This window comes from Phalacrocorax aristotelis, chromosome 2 (genome assembly GCF_949628215.1).
Source record: "Phalacrocorax aristotelis chromosome 2, bGulAri2.1, whole genome shotgun sequence".
Taxonomy (NCBI): Eukaryota; Metazoa; Chordata; class Aves; order Suliformes; family Phalacrocoracidae; genus Phalacrocorax; species Phalacrocorax aristotelis.
Genome location: NC_134277.1, coordinates 86,561,085 through 86,585,309, shown reverse-complemented (window position 1 = coordinate 86,585,309; position 24,225 = coordinate 86,561,085). Strand labels below are relative to the sequence as shown.

The 24,225-nt window shown below is 39.9% G+C and overlaps 1 protein-coding gene across 2 annotated transcripts in view; it reads left to right on the top strand.

The window, feature by feature from the left end:
• TRIO (trio Rho guanine nucleotide exchange factor) overlaps window positions 1-24,225 on the top strand; it is a 257,022-nt gene extending 232,797 nt beyond the window's left edge. For both annotated transcript variants that reach the window (XM_075084262.1, XM_075084261.1), the window contains 16 exons: window positions 2,047-2,136; window positions 2,740-2,832; window positions 3,508-3,558; window positions 3,768-3,845; window positions 4,758-4,949; window positions 5,840-6,017; window positions 6,842-7,611; window positions 11,855-12,102; window positions 12,857-12,995; window positions 13,328-13,355; window positions 14,230-14,392; window positions 16,523-16,644; window positions 18,470-18,548; window positions 19,221-19,421; window positions 20,090-20,228; window positions 21,730-24,225. In XM_075084262.1, the coding sequence (XP_074940363.1) occupies window positions 2,047-2,136; window positions 2,740-2,832; window positions 3,508-3,558; window positions 3,768-3,845; window positions 4,758-4,949; window positions 5,840-6,017; window positions 6,842-7,611; window positions 11,855-12,102; window positions 12,857-12,995; window positions 13,328-13,355; window positions 14,230-14,392; window positions 16,523-16,644; window positions 18,470-18,548; window positions 19,221-19,421; window positions 20,090-20,228; window positions 21,730-22,272 (3,114 nt within the window). In that variant the 3' untranslated portion in view covers window positions 22,273-24,225. The remainder of the gene's footprint in view (window positions 1-2,046; window positions 2,137-2,739; window positions 2,833-3,507; window positions 3,559-3,767; window positions 3,846-4,757; window positions 4,950-5,839; window positions 6,018-6,841; window positions 7,612-11,854; window positions 12,103-12,856; window positions 12,996-13,327; window positions 13,356-14,229; window positions 14,393-16,522; window positions 16,645-18,469; window positions 18,549-19,220; window positions 19,422-20,089; window positions 20,229-21,729) is intronic.

The following is a 24,225-nucleotide window of genomic DNA, read 5'->3' as shown; positions in this document are numbered from 1 at the left end:
AGTTAAAGTGCTGTAAAATATTCCTCACTGTAAGAGGTGGAGAGATAGGTTATAAAAGCTTATAAATAGACCAAGTAAATAATCTAGTTTTTTATCCCAGTGTCTTCCTGTGGAGAGGAAATATGAATGTGGGCCCTGTTTCTCAATTCAGTTCCAGTTCTGTGCAAGGAAACTTTCATTTCATATGACTAGATACACCTGTCTTCTAATCCTAGGTATCCATGCAGTACCATGGAACCAGAAATAGGAAAGCAGCTCATTCTTCTTACTGGTTTCAGTGCATTCTAGTTCTGTATCCTTTCCCTTTCTGAGGACTACAGCAGTGTCTGAGATTCCTCCCTGTTCACTTGGGGAAGGAACTGAGAGTGCCAGAAATTCATTATGTCTAATCTTAGTCCAACACAATACCCGTTAGACCTTTATGCAAGTCCCTGTTTTTCCACTTTTCATTTACTTGTTGAAAGGAATGACCATGTGTTACATGTGGGTATTATAACACTTCAGAACGATATCAGATGAAATAGTTATCTAGAAACCAAATATCAAAGTTCAGGACACATCAGACATGCCACTAATCAGTCATTTTGGTGTCTCTGTGTAGAAATACAATTTAATATCTCTTTGAGATGAGGTCTCAAGGTACTCCAAATCACGCAAGACAGCAGAAGGGAAACTTGCCTGCTAAATATGATCATTTGCACAAGTGTGCAAAGACTGAAGACAGACTGGATTAAAGCAGATTCAATGGGTTTCAGATTTTCTCTGCGGTCTGTGTTTGAAGTCAATACCAGGGTAGCGAAAGAGCACAAAACCAAACATTAATGGAACAGTATCAGTGGAAGCCAGGCCTAATTCCTGGACTAATGATGAGGAATGAGCTGTTTCATTTCTGAGGGGGAATGATGATGATTATTCTTATTAAAAAAAAAAGCAAACCACAACAACAAAACCACAAACAGGCATGGGAAGGGGGGAGAATTCCAACACTGGTAAAATGGGAAACCTGAAGGGAATGACTCTCCCTGTTTCTGATTGCTGTTTTACTTTCTCCTGGTATATGTGTAACTGAGTTGTCTTTGAAAGGCACCCTTACCACTCCAGCTGGAAAGGCAAGCTGTGATGCGCTTACGATGTCCTCTAGCAAAATCCTGACTATCAGCTAGAACAGGATGATTCAGTTCCTGCTCTTAATCTATGTTCAGTGTCCTTTTAAAGCTCCATCTTTCTTCTTCCATTTTTGCTTTCCATTTGTCTTTATTCACTGGTCAATATGCCCTAAGTTTCTGAGCAGCAAAGCCTCTAATGGCAAACCAATCCTAGCAAAATGATAAGGAAGATTTTGGAGTAGGTAATAGATGCATATGGTATGTCCGTGTTTCTTAACCAGCAAGGTTGGTAATCAAGAATGAATCTTGAAGGCTGAAGTTATGCTCTCTCTCTTTTTCTTTGTTGCCTTGGTGTTAAAAGCACAAAATACATAATCAGAGTTTAAAAATACTAGCACCATCATTTCCAGCCTACGACCACCATTTCCAGGCTCTATCACCTACATCTCCACTCAGACTCCAATAGGCCAGCTTATACTAAATAGATGACTGAGAGGTTTCTCCTAGCTGCTTTGTACAGCTAAACAGGAGATCATTATTCTAATATATTAGAACAATAATCAGATTATTAAAATCAAGTAAAAATATGATATTTCAAAGTCTCTGTCCATTTATCTTGCTAAAAGAAAAAGATAACCATTTTCTTAATTTTACTGTGGGACCTGCTGAGCTATCATCTCTAAACACCTGTTGTTCAAGAGTATTTATAACTGTGGCAATTTCCTGACTTGTGTTGCCGTTCTAAAATCATCATGATATTCCCAAATAAATGTGTTTTCAGCTTTGTAATTTCTGCATATGTAGCTGCTTCTTTTCATCAAAAGGACACTTTTAAGTTCATACTTTTGAGCAGCTGTACTTCTTAAAATAATACTCCATTTCAATCTGGCATGCTTTTTTCTTGATGATGATATGTGATTCTGTATCTTTATTCTTCTAGGAGAGAAGGTTGCACATGTACATAGTTTACTGCCAAAACAAACCAAAGTCTGAGCACATTGTCTCAGAATACATTGATACGTTTTTTGAGGTAAGTTTCTGAGAGAGGATATGTGCAAGATGGAGGGTGTGTACAAGTCATAAGCATTATCAGATGTTGACAAAAAAAAAAGGCAGCACATATCATTGTTACTGTTTTAAGTTATAAATTCTTGCCACTTCTCTTCTGATTTCTCAAGTCAGGTACAGGCTCCTAGAGATGTATTAATCTCTAGGGGAAGAAAACTATAGGCATAAGATACTAATCGGTAGAGTCTCATCTGTACTAACCTTAGCCCAGGGAGTTAACATTGTGTATTATATGAAGTGGCAATTTTGGATTAGCAAACATCACTGTCAGAAATAGGCAATATACAGCCTGTGATTGAAAAATTGCATTTCACTATACAATCTCTTCAAAAAAAGATAAGGAAGATGGTTGGAGTGGGGAATGCTTTGGAAACAAAGCTGATACAGATAAGGGGCAGGGCTCTAGCTTTTGCTAACTGAAGATTAGGTTCTGCTCTGACTTCTGCCAGTTTCTGCTCTGATAGCCATTAATAGTGATGTATCCTGCTGTGTTTCTAACTCAAGAAAACAGAACAAGTTGTTTCTAAGTGAAGAAAAAAAAAAATGTTTGTTTTACAACCCTCAGGATCTAAAGCAACGCCTGGGCCACAGACTTCAGCTCACAGACTTGCTAATAAAACCTGTGCAGAGAATTATGAAATACCAGCTCTTACTAAAGGTAAAGTGATGTTGAGGTGAATGATTTAATATATGTGTTAACGGGTATGTTTTCTTTTTTAAATATTGCTGATGCTTTTCTGCCCTCCTCCCAAATGGAACCCAGATTTGTAAGTAATATAATGATTATTTTCTGAGCATATTCATATAGTTATAAAAATTGCAGTTAATAGCTTGGGCAGACTGTTGGTTTGGGTTTGTTTGTGGGTTTGTTGGGTTTTTTTTTCTCTCCCAACAGTTAAAGACCAAATGAACTCAAGTCAGTGACATGGCAGTGTTTAGAATTTGTGCCAATGTCATACGAAGGGGACAGGGATCTCCCAACCCTTTTCACATGTAAACGCGGTATGAGTTTTTGGGACTTAACCCAGCTTTTCCAACTACATCTACAACCATTTTAACATCACATAAATGTTTACAGAAGAGCAACCCTGTGTATCACAGAGGTCATTGCTTTAATACATGTTCTTGTATGATCTAAATCAAAAGTAGTGAATAAATCTTAAAAAATAAGAGGAGGAAAGCACTGCATCAAGAAGCTTTAAAAAGAAAACTTTTCTATGTGTCTTCTGCAGTCTGTCATTCCCTCACAGAGGATAGCAAATGCAGGTTTTCTAAGATTTCTCGTTGCTGATTAATCAGAAAAGAACTCATATTATTGTTTTTTCTTTTTCAGGACTTCCTCAAATATTCTAAAAAAGCTAACCTTGACACAACAGAACTAGAGGTACTTAAGACATTTTCTCTTAGTGATTTCAATGCTCTAAACTTCTACTTGTTTTGACATAGGGTTGCTTTCCTTTTCTGATCTTCTTGAGAATGTAATTCTGATAAGCGTTTACTTTTTGCGTTTCTGTTCTAAAGCAACCATAGCAAATGAAACAAAATCTTATCCTACTAACTCATTAGTTTTGACTTTCTATTTCTCTTGAACAGAGAGCTGTAGAGGTCATGTGTATAGTACCAAAACGGTGTAATGACATGATGAATGTTGGCCGCCTGCAAGGATTTGACGTAAGTTGGCTGGGGTTTTGCTTAGAGTTTTTGTCAGATTCTCCAGAAATTAACTATTAACATTGTGAGGAGAGTTGGTGGGAGAAATGAGGTAGGGTGCTCTTTCACTGTCCGGTTAGCTGGTGCAGAAAGCAGTGAATGAAAAATCAAGTCTTAGCCCCGCCAATGACTTCTTCCTGGGAAGCTTTACCTGTTGTGTCAGTCACACTAGGTCAGTCTTTCTGCAAACTCTAGGAAGCACTGGGGTTGTTATGGTTCCCTTATTGACTCATGACCTGCAAAATAGTGAAGCAATCAGTTATCAGCAGGTGAGCAGACCTGACTTCAGCAGTGTAGGCAAAGGAGCTGTTGCTGAGGTCAGTAAAGTACCTGAGGCAACTGTAGCCCTTCTCCTTGTTTTGCTAAGTCTAGAGATGGAAATTGGCTATTGAAGCAGTATGGATCAGCTAGGCTATAGTCACATGCTCTACTTGCAAAGCCCCTTCTGCTCTGTGATGCAGGTATGAACTTGAATACTTCCCTTTTTCAGCACTCTGGAAGACATTAGAAGAATATATGAGTTACTGTGGTGGGGGTGCCAGGGAAGGAGTTACTGAGACTAAAGAAATTAAAGCCTCAGTGTTGTTATACCTCAAACTGCAGTATGAATTGGAAAGGGTGGGGTGGATTTCGGGGGAATTTTTTTCTTGATGATGTTTGTTTTTTGAGAAAGGGTATAAGAATGTCTTGTGTATAAGATGACCTGTATATGTATACATATGTGTATATATAATGAATACATAATTGTCAGTGACACTCAGACATTGGGAAATATACAAAGCTATTTTGACATGAGCATCTGGTCAAAAAGGTTGACTGGGGAAGGAAGTTAAGAACTGCTCTAAATGTGTTTCCTCTTGCCTCTGTGTTTAGGGTAAAATCGTAGCCCAGGGTAAGCTCCTGCTCCAGGACACATTCTTGGTTACAGACCAGGACACAGGACTTCTGCCACGCTGCAAGGAGAGACGGGTCTTCCTGTTTGAGCAGATTGTCATTTTCAGTGAGCTGCTAGATAAAAAGAAAGGTTTCTCCATGCCCGGATTCTTATTTAAAAACAGTATCAAGGTAACTGTTGTGTGTGAGTCTTTGTGTCCCCTGCACAAACTTTACTAAGGTAACAGTTTCTGAGTCACTAGTGACATCTAGATGTGCAGTCATAAAGCACAGTAAGGTGTCACTTATTTCCTGAAATTACCTCTACCAAATTTGTGCTCTCTCTGATAAATGGAAATCTGTGGATCCCAGCCCTCTGATGCTTCTGATGTGAAGCATACAGAAGCTGGTGTTCTTGTACAAAGCTGGACAAGCATTCACAGAGAGTTTAGTAGTCTTCAGCTCTGTGCTGTGTGAACACCACATTGCAAAGGCATTGCAAATACAGGTAATAACTCTTTTCATAATCCTTTTTTGAATTTCAGCTGAAATCAGTCCAAATGTGTAGGTAACATCTGTAAGTAGTGCCACCTTAGACACGGCAGCTCTTCCACATGCAAATCTCTCATACAAAAAGTGGTGATATTAGTGCCCACCAGCCCTCCTGGTGAAACGTTTGGTGTGGACTCTGATTCTGTTATTTTGCCCCGGTGCTTTGTCTGCCAGCTGACCATCCTGCTCAGTGCTGCCTGGACAGCCCTTTCCAATGCATTGCTCTCTGCAGCAGAAGCCTTCGGTGTGGGCCAGTGGTGGGGCTCTACAGAGGGTTCAGCAGAGTGAGGGAGAGTGAGGGCTGATGGAGAACGCTGGGCTGTATTGACCAGTTGGAGATTGTTCGGGAACAATGTGTCATTAAGCTGTACACTAATCCTCAGCTTACTGTAGTCCTTCATTTCACAGTATTATTTTACTGAAGGAAAGGATGGTCATCATTTGATGGTCTGATTCCGAGCTCCTAAGTAAGACTTTAGAAACATGTTTCTCATCAAATACATGAAGGAAATAATTTTTTTTTTGTGAAGGTGAGTTGCCTTTCCCTGGAGGAAAATGTGGACAGTGATCCATGTAAATTTGCACTAACATCAAGAACGGGCGATGTCACGGAGACCTTTATTTTGCATTCTGCCAGTCCAGGAGTCCGCCAGTTATGGATCCATGAAATCAATCAAATTTTGGAAAACCAGCGCAACTTTTTAAATGGTAAATGATTTCCTCTTACTGAAAGTTAGTAACTGAACAACTTCTCTGTCATCTGTTGTTTCTTTGCTTTGAAATGTTTTGCGAGTTTCCTTTTTCCTAAGCTAATACAGAACAGTTGGGGGATATGTGCCACATTTCTGCCTCAGAACAGATGCTAGCATTTATTATAAGAGTGATAGTCTGAATTTACATGGTGTTCTCTTGGTGAAATTTTCCAAATGTTTTGTAGGAGTGAATCAAGAATTGAGGTAGAGAACTTGTGTACCCCTTTTAATCAAATGCAAGCCTTTAAAGGTTAAACTCAAGTGGAATTTTAACAATCTCTTCAGAATATGTTTTGTTTGTGTTATTTTGGTGGCCATTGTTGTCACGCCTTACTGGGGCAACAACATTCAGATTCTGCAGGAGAAAAGTAGATGATGGTAGTGTCTGCTGTGACACTAGAGGGCTCTTGCTGCATTTTTGTATTCATCGGTTGTTGTCCCGGTCTAAGTTTTTTTTAGAGAGTTGTAACAGATGTAACAATTTGGAGTCACACCTGTTTTTTTTCCCAGCTTGGCTGCTGACTGACACCGTGATGCTAGAGGAAAACATTTCTCCCTGGTTTCAAATCTTTCATCTTTAATATAGGTACATAGAGCAGGTGATGAAGGTGTGATATAGAGAAGTGACGTGAGGTTTACAGCTTGGCCAGCATTGCTAAGGGAATTCATCTTATTTGAACAGCACTCCCCTTTTGCCAGTCAACATGTGTGTTTTAAATTGTTCCTGTTCTGTCTCCTGCCCTCCTTTCCCTGACTGCTTCTCCTCCCTCCCCATTGCAGCCTTGACATCCCCAATCGAATACCAGAGGAACCACAGCAGTGGTGGAGGTGGCAGCGGGAGCAGCAGCGGTAACAGCAGCGGCCCCAGCAGCTGTAGTGGCATCCCCAGCTCCAGCCGTAGCCGGCCATCCCGGATCCCCCAGCCTGTCAGACACCATTCCCCAGTCCTGGTCTCCTCTGCAGCCTCGGCCCAAGCAGAGGCAGACAAGATGTCAGGTATGTCCATTCACAATCTCTCCCTGCCACACTACACCACCTCCTTAGAAACTGGCCTGAGCCAGCCAGACAGGCACCCTTCCAGTGCAGAACCCGACGGTCCTCAGAGAGAAGCTGAGCAGATTCCCAAGATGAAAGTTATTGAAAGTCCCAGGAAGACAGCGGGAAACATTTCTGGCTCAGCTGATGGAGCCCAGAAAGACTCACGTGGAAGCTCAGAGGACAGTCGCTCAAGAAACAGCATAGGATCACTGACGCTTGGGAAGCCAAGGCCAGGAGCCATCTCACCAATGAACTCTCCTCTCTCCACGACTTTCCCTTCTCCTTTTGGCAAAGAAACCTTTCCACCCAGCAGCCCCCTGCAGAAGGGCTCCTTTTGGAGCTCCATCCCAGCATCCCCTGCCAGCCGCCCTGGCTCCTTCACTTTCCCTGGGGACAATGACTCCCTCCAGCGGCAGGTCCACCGCCACTCTTCACACAGCAAGGACACAGACCGCATGAGCACATGCTCCTCGACCAGCGAGCAGTCAGTTCACTCCACCCAGAGTAATGGGGTAAGAGCGGAGCACCTCTGTCCTGCGAGCTCTTCTAAAACCTTCCCATGCTCCCTTTCTGTGCGTTACCATCACTCTCCGTACTAACTTCTGGCTCTCCAGTGCTGTACTGCTCTGAAATAATCAACTGTTCGAATATCTTCTGCACATTAAAAAAACCAAATTACCTACCTCTCTGTGTACGTATACATACAAACATGGGTATGTATACAGACACAAAAGCAACCGCTAACATTAGATGCAATTTCTGCCTCTGCTGAAAACATAGATCACTAGGCTGATACTTACTAACTTGCTCTCCTTGCTTTTTTCGTCTCTAATTTGAAGGCGCATAATTAACATGCTGAAGCGTGGCAGCCAGAGCACCTTGGGTTATGCATTGCGGCCAGCACTTAAATCTGACTTGGAGATTTTGGCAGATTGCCTTGGGGCTTTTTTCCCTTTCACGCACAAATCCGCCACCATTGTCCTGTTGAGTTTTAACTTCGTGGAGACATCTACAGTACGTTTCCTGGGCTGCTTGATTTTTATTTTTTATTAATTTATTTCCCCCCCACTCCTTTCAGCCTTAGTTGGTGTACAACATTCTCTTTAAGTCCTGTGTCTGGTCAAGGAAGCTTCCTGCAATCCACTCAAAATAGGCCAACAAAACCTAGCTAAAATAATCCTCCTTTCTACTACAACCAAAACAAATAGCGGCTCCACTTGTGTCTTCTGCTTTGTAAGAAGAACTGGCTTAGGGCATCTGGAGATTCAACCTTTTAGTATGCACTTGGTGTGTTTGTGCAGAAAGCTGGGGTATCAACAGGAACAGGATCTGCATTCTCTGTAGTAACGTCTACCAGGAAATACAACACAGCAATGAAAGGGGCATGTGCAAATATAAAGCAAAAATGTCAAGGCACTTGCCATGGATGTGGTTAGGCAGGCTGTGGTGCCTTTCTCTTTAAACTCACATTTGATTTTTCTCTAAGTGTTGTGTTCACGAATGTTTGTTTTTCCACTCTCTCACGAATCGTATGCAATACCAATTTTGCAAATCATCTAACTTGTCGGACCTTTTTAAATGCATGCATTTCTTTATAGAACTGTTTAACACACAGAGCTTTCTTGACCTCATAGTTCTTACACTTACTTCTAAAATAGCTTCAGAAGAAAAAATTATGCTTTGCATGTATCATATTTTTATCCTGGTCTTCTTTCAGCTTTTTATTTGGTTTAGTTCTGTCTTGTGTTTATCTTCAGTCTAGCAAAATGTGATGATAGTATAATACCTGGAATAATTGGAGTATTTTGCAATTACTGCACAGCATGTGAATCAACATGGTGGTACTTTTTTTATATGCAGAGAAGACTTTCATAGTATTAACCAATGTCGTTCCATTAAAAAAAGAGAGGAGGAGAGACAGGATGGCACTGAGTTTTCAAAAATATTTGAATTTTTATGCTTTCTCGGCAAAGACACCGTTGCTTGTTTTTTATCTTACTGTAAAATGTAATAGCTGAATGCATGCCTTCTGCCTCACAACTGTGTTTCTTTTAGTTGGTAACTGAGGTGGGTCATAATTCTTCATTTATAAACTCATTCCTAGACCATACTTTAGCAGGATTTCACACCACATTCAACAGGCTAGAGAACATGGGTTCTGAAAGGTTTATTTTGATTTAACCATTTGTGTATGTGTATTTACATGCATACATGGTTAAGTTTGGTTACTTATGGAAAAGTTACTTCTAAGAAGAAAAAGGAATTGGTTTTGCTAGTATTTCAGGAATATGGGAGGGATTTCTAATACTTTGATTGTAAATCTTCCTCTAATCCCACTCGTGTGGACAGTGATGACCAGCAGAACTTGCAGCAGAAAAACATTAACTGTGCAAGAGTAATTTCCTCACAAGGCAAAAGAAAAGTCTATCTTTCTGTGGTGAGAATAAATTCTGGCATAAACACATTCACAAGAACATTTGTCACTTCGTAGTTACCAGACACTTGTTTATTTAACAGATTTATCTGTCCTTGTTGAAAATAAGAAATATTCAGAGTTTAATATGATCCTTCAAGACTTAACTATTAAAGAAATACTATCTTACAGGAAGGTCAGTTGTGCAGTTACACAAATTCTGCTGCATGCTAAGAAACAGTATGTTCAGGAATAGTGTGGGGGGCAATGTTTGTGGCTTAGGTTGGTTTTTCTACTTCAGCTTTCCCTTCCTCTCCTCCTGTAAGTCTAACAGAAGGAGTTAAAAAAAAAAATACCAGCTTTCTCTGAATAGAATTGTTTTTCATCTAGCTAAAAGAATCTAGCAAGTTGTAATCTTAACTTAAACAATGACTGAAAATGAGACTGGTTTCTTGGTTCTGCTATTCCCAGTTTGCCTGAACCATGGAAGGGGCTTGCTAATAAAAAAGACCGTGCAGACAGTCCTCTAAGCCAGACAAAATGAGTTCTCCCACTGGAAATACAGCATCTGGAATTAAACACGAATATCGTTTAGTAGAGGTACAATCCAGGATGAGATCTTTCTCTGGTAGCATTTGCTTCTTATCCTAATAGGGAAAAAAGACAAAATGGACTTGACTCACCCAGTTGAATAAAATTGTTCAGCTAGAATAAAATGTACAGCCTCACTGGAAATCCAAGCATCGGTGTGCTGCGCATGCTATGAATGAGTAATTTGAGACTGTTCTTTTCCAAACACCTTGGTTTTTCAGTAGACTAGCCAGCCAAAACACTCATGGGGAATCACAGGCACCAAGAGATGGAGTGATTTGGTCAAGGCCATTAGCAGGTTGAAAAAGAACATGGTTTTCCAGGCTCCCAGCGTACCATGCTCTCCACTGACCCCTGCTTTATCTACTCAACACTGAGGGGAGAAATAATTGACATTTTTGAGAAAAAACAGTGACACTGTTTTAATCCAGTGTGCCAAGCCTTCCACTCACTGCTAGCACATATGTGGTGCTAACATGTGGTTATACTCTATAAGCCATAGTAGTCTCCATCTACAGCTGGGTACTGATTTTCTTCTTCAACTCAGTTACTACTACGAAATAGTGAGCCCTCACCGGTAGTGAATTGAAACAGTTTGAAGTAAGAACAGGGGTAAAAGGCAATCACACATACATGCCTCATACCACATCATTATTAGGCCATCCTAATGTTAAAACTTTGGCTTTCAAGAAGGAAATAGCTTATCTCAGGGAATAGGTTGCATAGTCTGATAATAGATTTCACACTTTCATTTATTAAACCTCATATAAGAAGTGCATGCAAATGGACAAAATTAGTCTTACTTTAAAAAAATAATAATTTCCAGTGGATTCGTGTCCAGGCAAAGGCTTTTTTTGTTTGAAAAGTAGCATGACTTTTAATGTACACTTGATCAGCTATAATTAGCTTTCTGCAAATGCTTGGTGAGGAAACAAGCAACATTCATGAACTCTAGCAGAAAGTGTGTGATAAACACCCAACAACACTCAGCTATCACAGTCATTAATCACTTAGGAGTGAGATTTACAGCTTTATTGTGATAGTTCAGTGGGCCTATTTTGCCCAAGAAATTAATAATTTCTTATTTCACTAAGTTACCTCATCCTATGCGTTTAAAGGGACAAACCTGGTCATACAGATTCAACCAGGGACAAGCCTTGAGGTTTTGAAAGACGCTGTCAAAAGCCTATTTTGTTCTCTTGTACCTTGTCATATTTTATGTGCAGAAGGCTGGTGTCTGAGATCTGACAAACAGTGCTAGGAAAAACTATATGTATTTTTTTTCTTGTTGGAATTTCTGGTCTTTATGAGGTAAAGTCTTGACCTGTCATGATATTGAAACTGCACCTGTCAGATGGTAAAAAACTGTCCTACGTGCTGTACTGTAGTTTTGTTGCCTGATAAAGATGCAAGGCTCAGTGTCTGAGTTTGAAAGCAAGACCAGCTGAGATCTGTGTATAAACTGACTCTCAGTTAAAGGAAGTAATCTTGAGTAAAAGTAATGGGAATAAATTTTTGCAGCAGCTGTACATGGAATTATTCAAAGATCAAACTAATTTGCACAAGATAAATAGACGCAGGCATCTCTAAAAGAGAAATCGTAGCTTTCTGCTTTGACTAAAGCTTATGGGGACCATGCAGGTAATGGTTGTAATGTAGCAGGCCAAGAACAGCCTGTCTTCTTCATGAACTTTAAACTTTGATTCTTTTTTTTTTCTCCCCCTCTTTGTGCTTCCAATTGACATTTGCAGAGTGAAAGTAGCAGCAGTAGCAATATCTCCACCATGCTGGTGACACACGATTACACGGCAGTGAAGGAGGATGAGATAAATGTCTACCAAGGAGAGGTCGTGCAGATTCTAGCCAGCAACCAACAGAACATGTTTTTGGTGTTCAGAGCCGCCACTGATCAATGCCCCGCAGCCGAGGGCTGGATTCCCGGCTATGTATTGGGGCATACCAGTGCAGTCGTCATTGACAACCCTGATGGAACCATCAAGTGAGTGACTGGATGTGTGAAGGAGGAAGAACAACTTCCTCCTTAGACAGACTTTGAACCTTTTAAACCAAAAGTTGATGTGATCTTTGCGAAATAAATGAACATCAAGCAGAATGAGTACTTGGAAGGCCCCTTCGCAAACTTCAGAATGTACAAAAGAGCCCAGAAGCACATATTCTGTATTAAAAAGCTGTAGTAGTGCATTCTTCTGGGAGAAAGTGTTGAAATAATACCTGATTTAAGAGCAACGACAGTTACTGGTTTATTTAATACAGCGAGTTGTCAGGCTAGGCACCTTTGTTTAGGAAAACAGCCATGCATGTTTGTTTCAAGTGAAGTGAGATTTCAGAGTTCCTAGATCTCCTCTTTGAGCCCATAAACCTAGTGAAAATGTCTGGTTGTGCTAGGAAGATCTCTCTCAAATCTGCAATGGGAGAAGTGATATCAAAGTTCTTAGCATTAAAGCTTTATGGAAAGCTTTTATAGGCTGTATTTGCTATGGATTTCATACTGATCATTGTTCAGTTTGATTGACAGTTTGTATTTTCATATAGGAAGTTTACCATTCCAATTTAAAAAAATACTGATCTACAGACATCCCTTATGGAATATTTAATTTATTTCATTTCAGTATACTTTAATACAATGAAATAACATTTTGACATGCTTTTCCAATGCCATTTGAAACTAGAGAGCATAACACATAACCTGGAGTTGAAAAAAAATTGATTGAAGTTCAATGTTCTGTACTCAGGAAGTCAACGTCTTGGCACACAGCACTCCGTTTAAGGAAGAAATCTGAGAAAAAAGATAAAGACGGCAAAAGGGAAGGCAAGCTAGAAAATGGTTACCGCAAATCCCGAGAAGGACTTGCCAACAAGGTTTCTGTAAAGGTAAATGCTACAAAGATGTATTAGTTTCCAAAAGGAGCTGTGCTGGGATTTCTTTAAAACTAACATGAAGGATTTAGAGGCAACAGTGGCTTTAATGGACAATGTTTGCCAAATCTGAAGACAGAAGGATATAATCTTTGAACCTGCAAGCATGATATAGCATAAGGATGCTGCAGAAAGAGCAGAATGGTGCAGAAATTCTGGTGTTCAGCTGTTTCTTGGATCTTTGTGGGCACAGCTAACTTTGAACCATCCCTGTACTTTGTTTTCTACCATTCTTAAATTTCTTGTAGTGTTATAAAGACACTAATTCTTCCATTTCTCCTTTCCAGCTTCTCAACCCCAATTACATTTATGATGGTAAGTTGCTTTAATTTTTAAAAGTCACAGTAAATATGGTTTGATTAGAACATGAGTTGCTTTGTTTAAATTCGCTTGACATGAGTTCCATTAGGAACTGAGTGTTTTCTACAAAAGTATACATGGGCAGAGGCAGTTAATGAAATATATTTACTTTTTAAGATGCAAGGAACACATTGTTCTTCACAAGTCCAAAGCAACATAAAACAAAGACCATATGAATTGTTCAGAAGGATTTGCACTCTACTGCATTTGCATGGAGACCGTATGGAAGTTGGGCCTTGCTGAATTTGCAAAATAACAAGGCCAGGAACTGGAGACCACCTTTGTTTTTAACCTCGCACCCTAGGAAACCTTCAGGGCCTGCCCAGTGCATAAGCTGATCAGGGCAAAGAGAGTGACCTTCTGGGGTCAGAGCCAAACTGGGTTTTTATCTTAATAAACAGAACCAAACTTCTTGAGTTTCACCTTTATGCAAAAAGGGAAATCACTACAGTGCTTCCGTGCATGAGTGACGTGTTTTGTGTTCCCCTTTGCAAATTTACCTGGATATAAAGATAGCCTGGCTGAGCATATCCTTAAATACTTTTCACTGTAGGGTTTCCTCAGCTTGCCATAAACGGGGTGTTTGGTTCACCATGGTAGGCTTTGTGGTTAACCCTGCCATAGCAGTAGGGTTGTGTCCAAGTTCATGCAGAGAAAAATTCATTAGCTCTGCAGAGCCCCAGCAAGTGCTCCAAGGGTAGAGGGACAGATACACCTTAGAAATTTAAAGTACCGTACTACTTTTCTATTCCTTGCACTCTTTTTTCTATTAGACAAAGTAAATTGATTCACTTCAATTGACCTAATGCCATTAATTTTCTTTTTCCAGTTCCCCCAGAGTTCATAATACCATTGAGTGAGGTAACATGTGAGACAGGAGAGACCATCGTGCTTAGGTGTAAAGTCTGTGGTCGCCCCAAGGCTTCAGTTACTTGGAAAGGTCCTGATCATAACACACTGAGCAATGACGGTCATCACAGCATTTCGTACAGGTAGAGTAATTTGTGTAACATTCAACAGGAGCTGCTGAAACTGTTATATTTTCTATTTGCACCCTTGATGAAGGATAGCTTTTGGCTTTGAGGCATAAACATAGGGTTGCCCTCAGACAGAAATATTTCACAGCTCGGATTTTCTGGAAATGTGTAACTTCTATGTACAGCTGTGGTACCCCAATGTCGTATTCAGTTTGACTCTTAAAAACAAAAGAAAATTCAGCTGCTGCTTCTGATTAGCTATCGCAGAAGCCATTGTGGTCCTGTCATGCTGACCTAGTGTGTGAACTAGACAGGTATGTTGTGACATGCCATCTGCCAATCCCTTATTTCCATTAGTAACATGCCATCATTTTGGAGGCAAATGGCTGCTTTCAGATCACACTACAGTATTTTGCAGAGAAAAGCCTCTGGTTCCTGCTGACATGGCAGTGTCATTGTCTTCATTGTTCAAGCACAGAAGTTAATATTTTTGTCTGGTTTTAGCTTTGCTATGATGGAACTTAACAGACTAACTGGGAATTCAAACACCTGATTAATAATAGAAATTGCAGTATTTTGGAATGTGAAACTGCATATTAGAAAAGTTTGGGAGTTTTTTTTTCTGAAAACACATTCTTTCATATACAGAAAATGTTGTTTAGTAAGTAACTTCAGTGTGAAGAAATGTCTTATTTGTGCATTATGCTCTCAATCCAGAATGTGGGGGTGGGGTTGTGAAAACTTTCCTCATTAATAGATAGAAGAGTGCATCATCTTCCTCGAGGTTGTACAGTACAGCCCAACTTACCTGCAAACCTGATGGCATGTTATACTGCTCTCTTTTACCTGCTGCTGCTGCTGCCTTTTCCTTTTCACTGGGTATAAATTTTTTTTTGTGGGAGACAGGCATTGTGGCAGCTCTGCTACTGCACCCAGGACCAGTGTGAGAGATGAGTAAGAGATTTACTAGGTTTATTTCCCTCTGATCCATTCCTGTGACAGAATTATATTTAGTAAATCATGTTGGCTCTGGCTGACAGATTTTTAGAAATAATAATCACAAAATGTCTTTTGAGCTGGGGGGGGGTTGTGGTGTATGTGTGTGTCAACTTCCTATGTTCCTAAAATTTACATTCTTGGGTTTTTTTAACCTGAAATGAATTCATGTGGTGAAGACTGTGACAAATAGGTTTTTGGCTCAGTCAGTCAAATGACTTGCGTAACTGGGATTAATGCAAAGGAAAGTAATAAGAATGACAGAAAATATTGAAAATACACCCTACTGTGAAAGAATAACACAATGTTAGGGCTGTTTTGAGCCTAGAGGTGAAAAGCGTAGGGAGGACTTGCCAAGTATTCACGTTTGTAACAGACTTCTGCAGATAGAATTATCTGCTGTTCATGTCCATGGCAGATGGTCAAAAAATACTGGACGTTAATTGCACAGAGGAACAGTTAAGTAGACATTTAAAGACAAACCATCGAACAAAATGGGTGATTGAGCAGTGAGAAAGATTAAGGAAGTGTCTGCAGAATCTTTCTCCTGTGGTCTTATACAGCTTATTGCTGTCTTTGCCCTGGAGCAGAGGAAAAACATAAGTCTTTTTTGGTTTCCTGTCATCCACATTCTCCCAGATTCCGAGGCCTCCAAAGTTGTGGCGAGGTGCGCCTTTTGTATTGAAGGTGGAACCATCTCTTATGAGGGATGAATGCTCTGAAAGTACGAATGTGAGATCAGCTTCTATAGTCAGGGATGGAGACTAACCTTTCAGAAAGAGCAACAATGGATGGTTGTCTCGATACAGCTTCTTATAATCTGAAGGAAGTAGAGGAAGCAGGAAGAAACATGGGAAGCATTTGACTTTTCAAACACAATGGTGCCTAGGACATGCTGAGAAGACTGTCAGTGAGGATGTTTTTCTAACAGTCTGTCGGACATTCCAAGATACTTGATGGACACGAAGTGCTCAAATTCTGGTAGACGCTTCGGAAATGGCAGGGACAGGGTTAGTAATGTTTATCCAGAGGGAGGTGGGGCTTGGAGAATAAGAATTATTAGCAGTATCAACCTAAATTTGTCTCATTTCCGTAACTTAAGGTCTGTAAAATGAATATAAAGTTAACGGATGCCGTTTTGTTTCCCAGTGACTTAGGAGAGGCTTCACTGAAAATCATTGGCGTCACTGCAGAAGATGATGGTATCTATACATGTATAGCTGCAAACGATATGGGTTCGGTTTCATCTTCTGCCAGTCTACGAGTTTTAGGTAGGCCTGTCTCTTTGCTTTTTTTTAATCTAATTACACACAAAGTGTCTGGTACCCATAGTACAGGAAAAAGAAAACCCTGGCTCTTGGGCACCCCTCCATTAAAGGAGCATTATAGCAAACCTTTTCACCTGTGATACATGACTTGTTTCAGCAGGAATAGATGCACTTCTAGGATGTAACTAATTAGAGGTTCATACAGACAAGATGCCTACACAGTAGTGTCAACGTTCATTTACTTTGTCTGTCAATACTAGTTCAAACATACTACAATTAAATCATATTTTATCATCTGCATTCTTAGTTTAGTCTCAGTGAAAGTTGCTGTGCCAACATGTATAGTTTCTAAGGTGTACAGATAAGAAAAGAGTAGTAGTGTTCTGTATTTTAATATGCTCCTTTGCTTGAATTGTAAAGCCACAGTGTTCAGGAGAACGTACAGCTATTTCTTGTCTTTGCATCATGTATCTACACTTATATTACATTGTTTCAGTACCTGAAGTGAGGCAAGCAGAATGTTTGTGAGAGAACAAAAGGAAACCTGCAAAGATTAAAAATGCCTGTGTTTCGGAGGCAGACAGCAAAAGAAAAAACAAATGGGTTTTAGTTGATGTGTTTGGCATAGTGATAAGTTTCAGTGCGTGTTTGTACATTCAGTTATTCTTCTCTGAAGTGTTCTGGATCCTCCAATTTTAGAAATAGGGAAAGCTCAGTGAGACAGCAGGATAGCAAGCTTTCTTACATGCAGCTTATAACAATTGGTGCTATCTGGGTCCTTTAATCCATTGAGAGGCCTGTGTCTTTATCCATTGGTGAGAATTCATTAATAGATAATAGGTGGGATGGCTCCATATCAAATTCATTCATATAAAAGAAAGAAAGATATGACGTGCTGCATTCTGTCTTTGTACATCTGTCCCAGCTAATATGTGGACTTGTACAGTTGTCCCAAACCTCTCCAAAATATGCCCTTCCCTTTTTTTCCCCCCCCAAAATTTGCCATTTTCCTGAAATATTGAAACCAGACTGTGAAAGATGTGTTGGCAGCCACAGTAAGTGCCTTACTGCCAACATATTAACATGGTGATTATTCCCAGCACTTCCTGCTAACTGACTCAAGGCAGCCAGTAGTTAAGCCCTAGGATGGGTGTGTTGCAATACATAAAAGAGGCAGAAAATAAAATTTTGGTCTTTACATTAGTGTTTCCTGAAAGATAGAGCTTTTTTTTTTTTTTTTTTTTTGAGGTAGCTGTTACACTGATCACTTTTTTCCCCAGAGTGGCTAGGTGTATTGTTGACAATGAGAAATAATGTAAGATACCTATTCATTTTGCTGTTTCCTGCAACTTGCCAAGGCTAGTCATTCCTGTACAGACAGTTCCCACTGCACCTGAATTAGTTCCACTATAGAATTTGTTCTGCTGCATTGGCCAGGCTGTTTTGGTGTGTAATCCATCTTGTCTTGCTGCCACCCTGTGTCATACAGGGATTAACAGGATGAGCTGATTCCACTCATAGTATATCAGCCAAGGAAGTAGTTGATTACAGAAACCATTTTCTTTCTTAGCTGCAAGAGGATGAACAATATGAGGCCATGAGTTGCTTTTTAATGTGCACACACTCAGCTTCAAGCAAAAGTTGACAGGGGCCAGTCTGACTGAGGCAGATTCCTCCTGAAATGTATTCCTAAACCAAATATGAAGTCCAAATATTTCTCCTTTTGCAAAACATCTGAAATAGTCCCTTGGTTATAATGACAACAATTTAGTTCTGAGGAGGATCTGACGATATTAAATATTGGGGATACTGTCCTCTTTTTTTGTAGGTCCTGGAAGTGATGGGATCATGGTAATCTGGAAGGACAACTTTGATTCCCTCTACAGTGAAGTGGCTGAGCTTGGCAGGTGTGTTCTGTATGCTGATCGCCAAAGTTGTTTATGTCAAAATATGAACTTCTCATTCAAAAAATTAAATTATCTTTGAAAAATACTTACCATATGAGCCTAAAAGGCCAGAATTACGTTGGATTAATTAAAATGAGGAAGTGCAAATCTTACCAGCACTAGATGGCACTGCATAAACAAAACATGTAGGCTGAAGTGGTATCATAGCTTGAGCTGTGTGTGGTTTTCAAATACTTTGGAAGGCTACATAGTCTTTGTTTTTAAGCATGCCTTACAGTGACTGACACTGTTTCTGTAGTGAAGCTCTCCTAAACCTTTTTATTTAGGTTATGAAAATTATAGACAGAAAAGTATGAAAATGAGCAAAATGCAAAGTCAGTCACACAAAATAGTCATTTCTCCAACTTAATGATGGATGATCTTTGAAAGCTGGATGCTACTCTGACTTGAGTTCTCTGCAAATGTGATAAAACAGTCAAGAGCTAGTTACTCATACAGACACATTTGGTAAAAGATGTGTGTACTTAAAACTTGTTTATGTCCAGAAACTGCTCTGTAAGGGTAGCTTATTAGAAACCTGAAATTAGATCTCTCTCAGTATATCTTTCAAGGTAAAAGTACGTCCTTAGTGCATCTCTCAGTTAATTCTTTCCTTTCAATATTGTATTCCAGGGGCAGGTTTTCTGTCGTTAAGAAGTGTGACCAGAAGGGAACCAAGCGAGCAGTAGCCACTAAGTTTGTGAATAAGAAGTTGATGAAGCGAGACCAGGTTACCCATGAACTTGGAGTCATGCAGAATCTCCAGCATCCCCAGCTCATTGGCCTTCTTGATACCTTTGAGACCTCCATCAACTACATACTAGTGTTAGAAATGTGTGTGGACCATAATGTTATCTGTAAAATATAACCTGTGCAGCTGTCTTTCTGGGGATTTTAGAGTGGTTTATGAATACGGAACTTTAAGGTTTCACAGAAGTTTGAAGACACCTAAATAAAAGATTGCAGGTGTCTAATGCTGCTATTAAAGTGTTGAGTTTAATAATATACTCAGAAGGAAATAAGTTGATATGTTAAACAAAAATGTAGGTGATTATCTTAGTCTGAAGGTCCAGAAATTATTTTATATCAAGCAATTATACAAGTGAATTAGGAATGTTGTGATCTGGTAGCTTCATATCAAATCTCCTCGTCATACACTAGTCCTCTGTCTTTTATGTGCTGCAGGCTATTGGTTATTCCTGTAGTCTATGGCAGGACATACCTGGTGTTTCAAGTCTGGCTAAAATACAGTATTTCTTCCTTTCCTTTTCTGTTTTCACACTCTGTTCCCAGTTCAGAATTGTAGGTGCAGATCAGCTGTAAGTGACAGAACATTTTCACAGATGATCAAGCCAAACCTCAGAAACAGTGATTACTTGATGCAGTTGTAGTTTTTAAGGGACACTTGCCTTAAGCATTTTTAATATAACTGTCAAACCTTGTGTTTTCCTTTCAGTTCTGATATCTGAATTAACCCAAAATATAACTCGTAATTCCATTAGGGCTGACCAGGGTCGCCTTCTAGACTATGTCGTGCGATGGGGAAACCTCACAGAAGGGAAGATCAGATTCTACCTGGGAGAGATTCTGGAAGCTGTGCAGTATCTTCACAACTGCAGAATAGCACATTTGGACCTAAAGGTGAGGAGGAGTGAATGGGATTCCTGGCAGTATGTACCATTCCAGGCATAAACCCCTCCCTCTTCTAGGAAACTGGCAGATCAGATCATAGAACTGTGAGTTGCTTTGAGACTGTATGAAGAAGGGTATGGGGTGGGGCTCCATTCCCAATCAGTCATAGCCAGCAAAGCAGAAACTTTGAATTCCTTGTGCTTTCTCCTTAAAGCTTTCTGGCCGTGTGTGTTCCTTTTCACTGGAAGTAATTGCTGATAGGAACAGGTTTGTTTGGTTATTTTTTTTTTTATTTATTTTGTTTTCTGAGGAACTTGCAGCAGAAATCTATTTCTTTCTTCAGAAGCATAGAGTTTGTTGTGAAAGAGGCTGCTTTTCCTCTGTTCCTGCAAATCTGCTTCTCATCGCACTTTGAGGGTTGTGGTATCTGTGTGAATGGTACCTGTTGGTCCTCTGTTCTACCCTGTGAATTTTACTTGAGCCACAAGGATTTAATGCATTAAGAAGGTCTTAAGGTATATTAATTAAGAACTTGTTCTTGATATTCTTATTTTCCACTGGATTTGAATAATAAGGAATTTTAGCATTGAAAAGTCGTCTTTGTAGGCAGGGTCTGTTTAGCCAAAGGGAGTCATGGTGAGAAAAAGCAAAAAGAGTCAACAACATCTCTCCACATACTTCTGTTTTCCAAGCAGAACCAGTCTGGTCTGCATATCACAGAGACCCAACATTTAAAGTTTTCTAGAGCTATATGGAATTCATCAGTACATTTTCCAGTCTTAAAAACTAGTTGTAGGTAAGTCACTCTTATTTTGCTAAGATCACAGCCACAGCAGCAGTAGCTTCAGAAACAAAACCACAATAATTCCACTTTCAGTTCACCAATCGTGGAGCAGTTCTCTTGAAGCCATGTGGATCCAACAGGATCTGCCGCTGCCATGGTCTCATAACAGTGTTTGACTTCTGTCTGTACAGCTACGTTACACTAAGGATCACCAAGTAAAGCTGAATTCTGTTGAAAGTGTAATGAAAATTCTGACAAGGTCTCCCAGCCTTTAAATGCAAGGTGTTTGTTGTGTCTCTGTCATAAAGCAAATAGAGCAGTTGCTTTATTCACCCTCTATTTGTAATTGCTGTTCTTTAAACTTAAGTTCCCAAACACAAGTTCCTGTGAAACTTTGCAGAGCTGTTATTGTGAACATCTACAGTGTTATCTGGCAGAACTATATTTCTTGCAAAAATTATAGTGCCAGCAGGTGAAACATATTCATTGAACACTAGTTGGCAAGCGACTGCTGGCCGGTTGGTCTGGGGGAAGCCTTGGTAGGACTTGGTAGGACTTGGTAGGAGATTTGCAGAGCTGGCCTTTAGCAGCAATCCTCATAGCTTGTAGCTGTTATGTTCTTGAGCTGACAGCACTGGCTGGGAAACAGTAATGTTGGAGCATTAAATGTGTGTTAGACTGACTTGAAAAAAAGGACACTTTAACTTTTGCTTTTATGTTTTCTAGCCTGAAAATATTTTGGTGGACCAGAGTTCCACTAAGCCAACAATAAAACTGGCTGACTTTGGAGACGCAGTCCAGCTCAATACTACGTATTATATCCACCAGTTACTTGGAAACCCAGAGTTTGCAGCTCCTGAAATTATTCTTGGAAATCCTGTTTCCCTCACTTCAGATGTTTGGAGCATTGGAGTGCTCACGTATGTCCTTCTTAGTGGCGTCTCTCCTTTCCTGGATGAAAGTGTAGAGGAAACTTGCCTGAATATTTGCCGCTTAGACTTTAGTTTCCCAGATGACTACTTCAAAGGAGTTAGCCAGAAGGCCAAAGATTTTGTATGCTTCCTACTTCAGGATGACCCAGCTAAGCGTCCCTCGGCTGCACTGGCCCTCCAGGAGCAATGGCTGCAGCTGGGGAATAGCAAAAGTGCTGACAGCATTGACATATCCAGACTGACTTCGTTCATTGAGCGGCGAAAACACCAGAATGATGTTCGACCCATCCGTAGCATTAAAAACTTCTTACAGAGCAGGCTCTTGCCAAGAGTTTGACCTTGCTTGAAGTTCTCTCTCATTCTCTTTCACCTGCCAACCAATCAGACTGGAGATAGACTCCTCCTGCCAACCAATCAGACTGGAGATAGACTCCTCCTGCCAATCAGCTGTTGACTTGAATTTTGAGGAAAGCAAACCCCGAGCCAACCAGCTGCTAGCGAATGTTCGTGTGCAAATGCATTCCAGGGGGACCCGCGCAGGGTGGCACGGGAGACTGGCAATGCAGACTTCACTGGGGTGGAGGACGATAGCACTGTACTCTGCAAAAAGCAGTCACGAGCGATACAGTAACAGTATTTTATTCAGGTTTCTGCAAAAAAAAAAAAATAGTTTTTTTAATAACAAGAGTTGAATTTTGCAAGTGAACTTAACTACCATTTTCAAGATTTATTCAAGGAAGAAATGCCTATGTTCAAAGCACTGGTGTTAAAAATGAAATCATGCCTGGAGAAGACTCACCAAAATGGCTGCCCATTGATACGGCCTCCATTTATAACATCTGGTTTTCACTTGGTCCTAGAGCTTTCCAGTTGCCTCGCCTGTATGTATCTCACGTAGCAGTGCACTGAGATCAGACTCTGCTTTTAAGTGCATCCAACCTCAAAGTTTTTGCATACAAATAGAATGAATCGTTTTGCTCTGATAAAATGTAGGCCTTACTTGTATATAGACTGTTACCTGCCTTCGGTCTGTAATTTCTGCCCCACCACCACCCTCCCCTTATCCTTCATTTTCCCCTCCTTCCTAAATGGTGGTATACCACTGTGCGGGTCTTCAGTTTGGGTCAGTACTCACTGTCCCCTTAGAAAAGGACTTCGGGTTGGTGCCCAGCTTGCCGACCCGATTATCGAGCAGTATACAGCAGGATGAAATACTGTAAATGCACTCATTTGGGATTTTGTTTTCTTTCATATCATGTGCAATGTTGTGGCTTTAACATTTTATGCAACTATTTATGAGGACCTCTGTTGTAACTGTAATAAATATATAGAAAAAGCACATACTTAGTACGGCGAGCTTTATGGTTTTGTTTGTGTGTTTGGGGTTTCTGGGTGGGCAGGGGCGGGTGTGTTGTACCACACTGTCGTTGTTAGTTTAAGATGAGGGTTAGCATAGAGTTTAGTCAAGGCTAGTCAGTTTTAAGGATTGTTCAAAAAAAACAAAAAGAAAAAAAAAGAGATTCGTATCCCAAATCTCAAACTGGTTAAGTAGGGTGATGCTTTTTAAAATTTATTATTCTATTCAAAATGCCAAAGTCTGACTTTCCCAAAATCAGCCTCAACACTTGCTACTTTTTAGAATTTTCAAATCTGTGTTTACTTCTTTCTGTGAAATGAACAACTGAATTTTGTGCTCTTTGGTGAAGAATACATTCAGAAAGTAGTGGTCAGATGAGGAGCATCTGACACGTAATGTAATTGTCTTAGTAACTGTTTTTAAGGTTGAAGTAATATTAACGTGAGCTATTTAAAAAGACAGAGACGGTTTTCTGTGCATCACTGAGTTCATATGGGTGTGTTGTCATCTATGTTTGTGTGAAATGCCATGTTTAAAGAAACCAAGCCGACATCCTACAACAGTTAGATATATGGGTCTTAAGCCATAACCTAGCTTGGGTTAGTTTTGAGCTTTGCGGCTTCCACTGTATTCTATTTATTCCTTTTTTGTTTTGGGGTGGTTTTGTTGTTTGTGGTTTGTTTTTTTTTTGTAAAGTTGTACAGAAACTTTTTAAAAGAAAACAAGTGACTTCGGAACTGGATGTGTATTCGTACCAACCTCATATCATTATGTTTGTGTATTATTTTCCTTTATTGTTTTAGTTAAATTTTTGCTTTATTTTGCATGTATATTTCTTTGTACAGTGACGTTACATGTTTACACAGTATGATGTGATGTAAATATTTTATTTTGCCATCAGTTATTTTGAAAAAATTAAACATATTTGACATA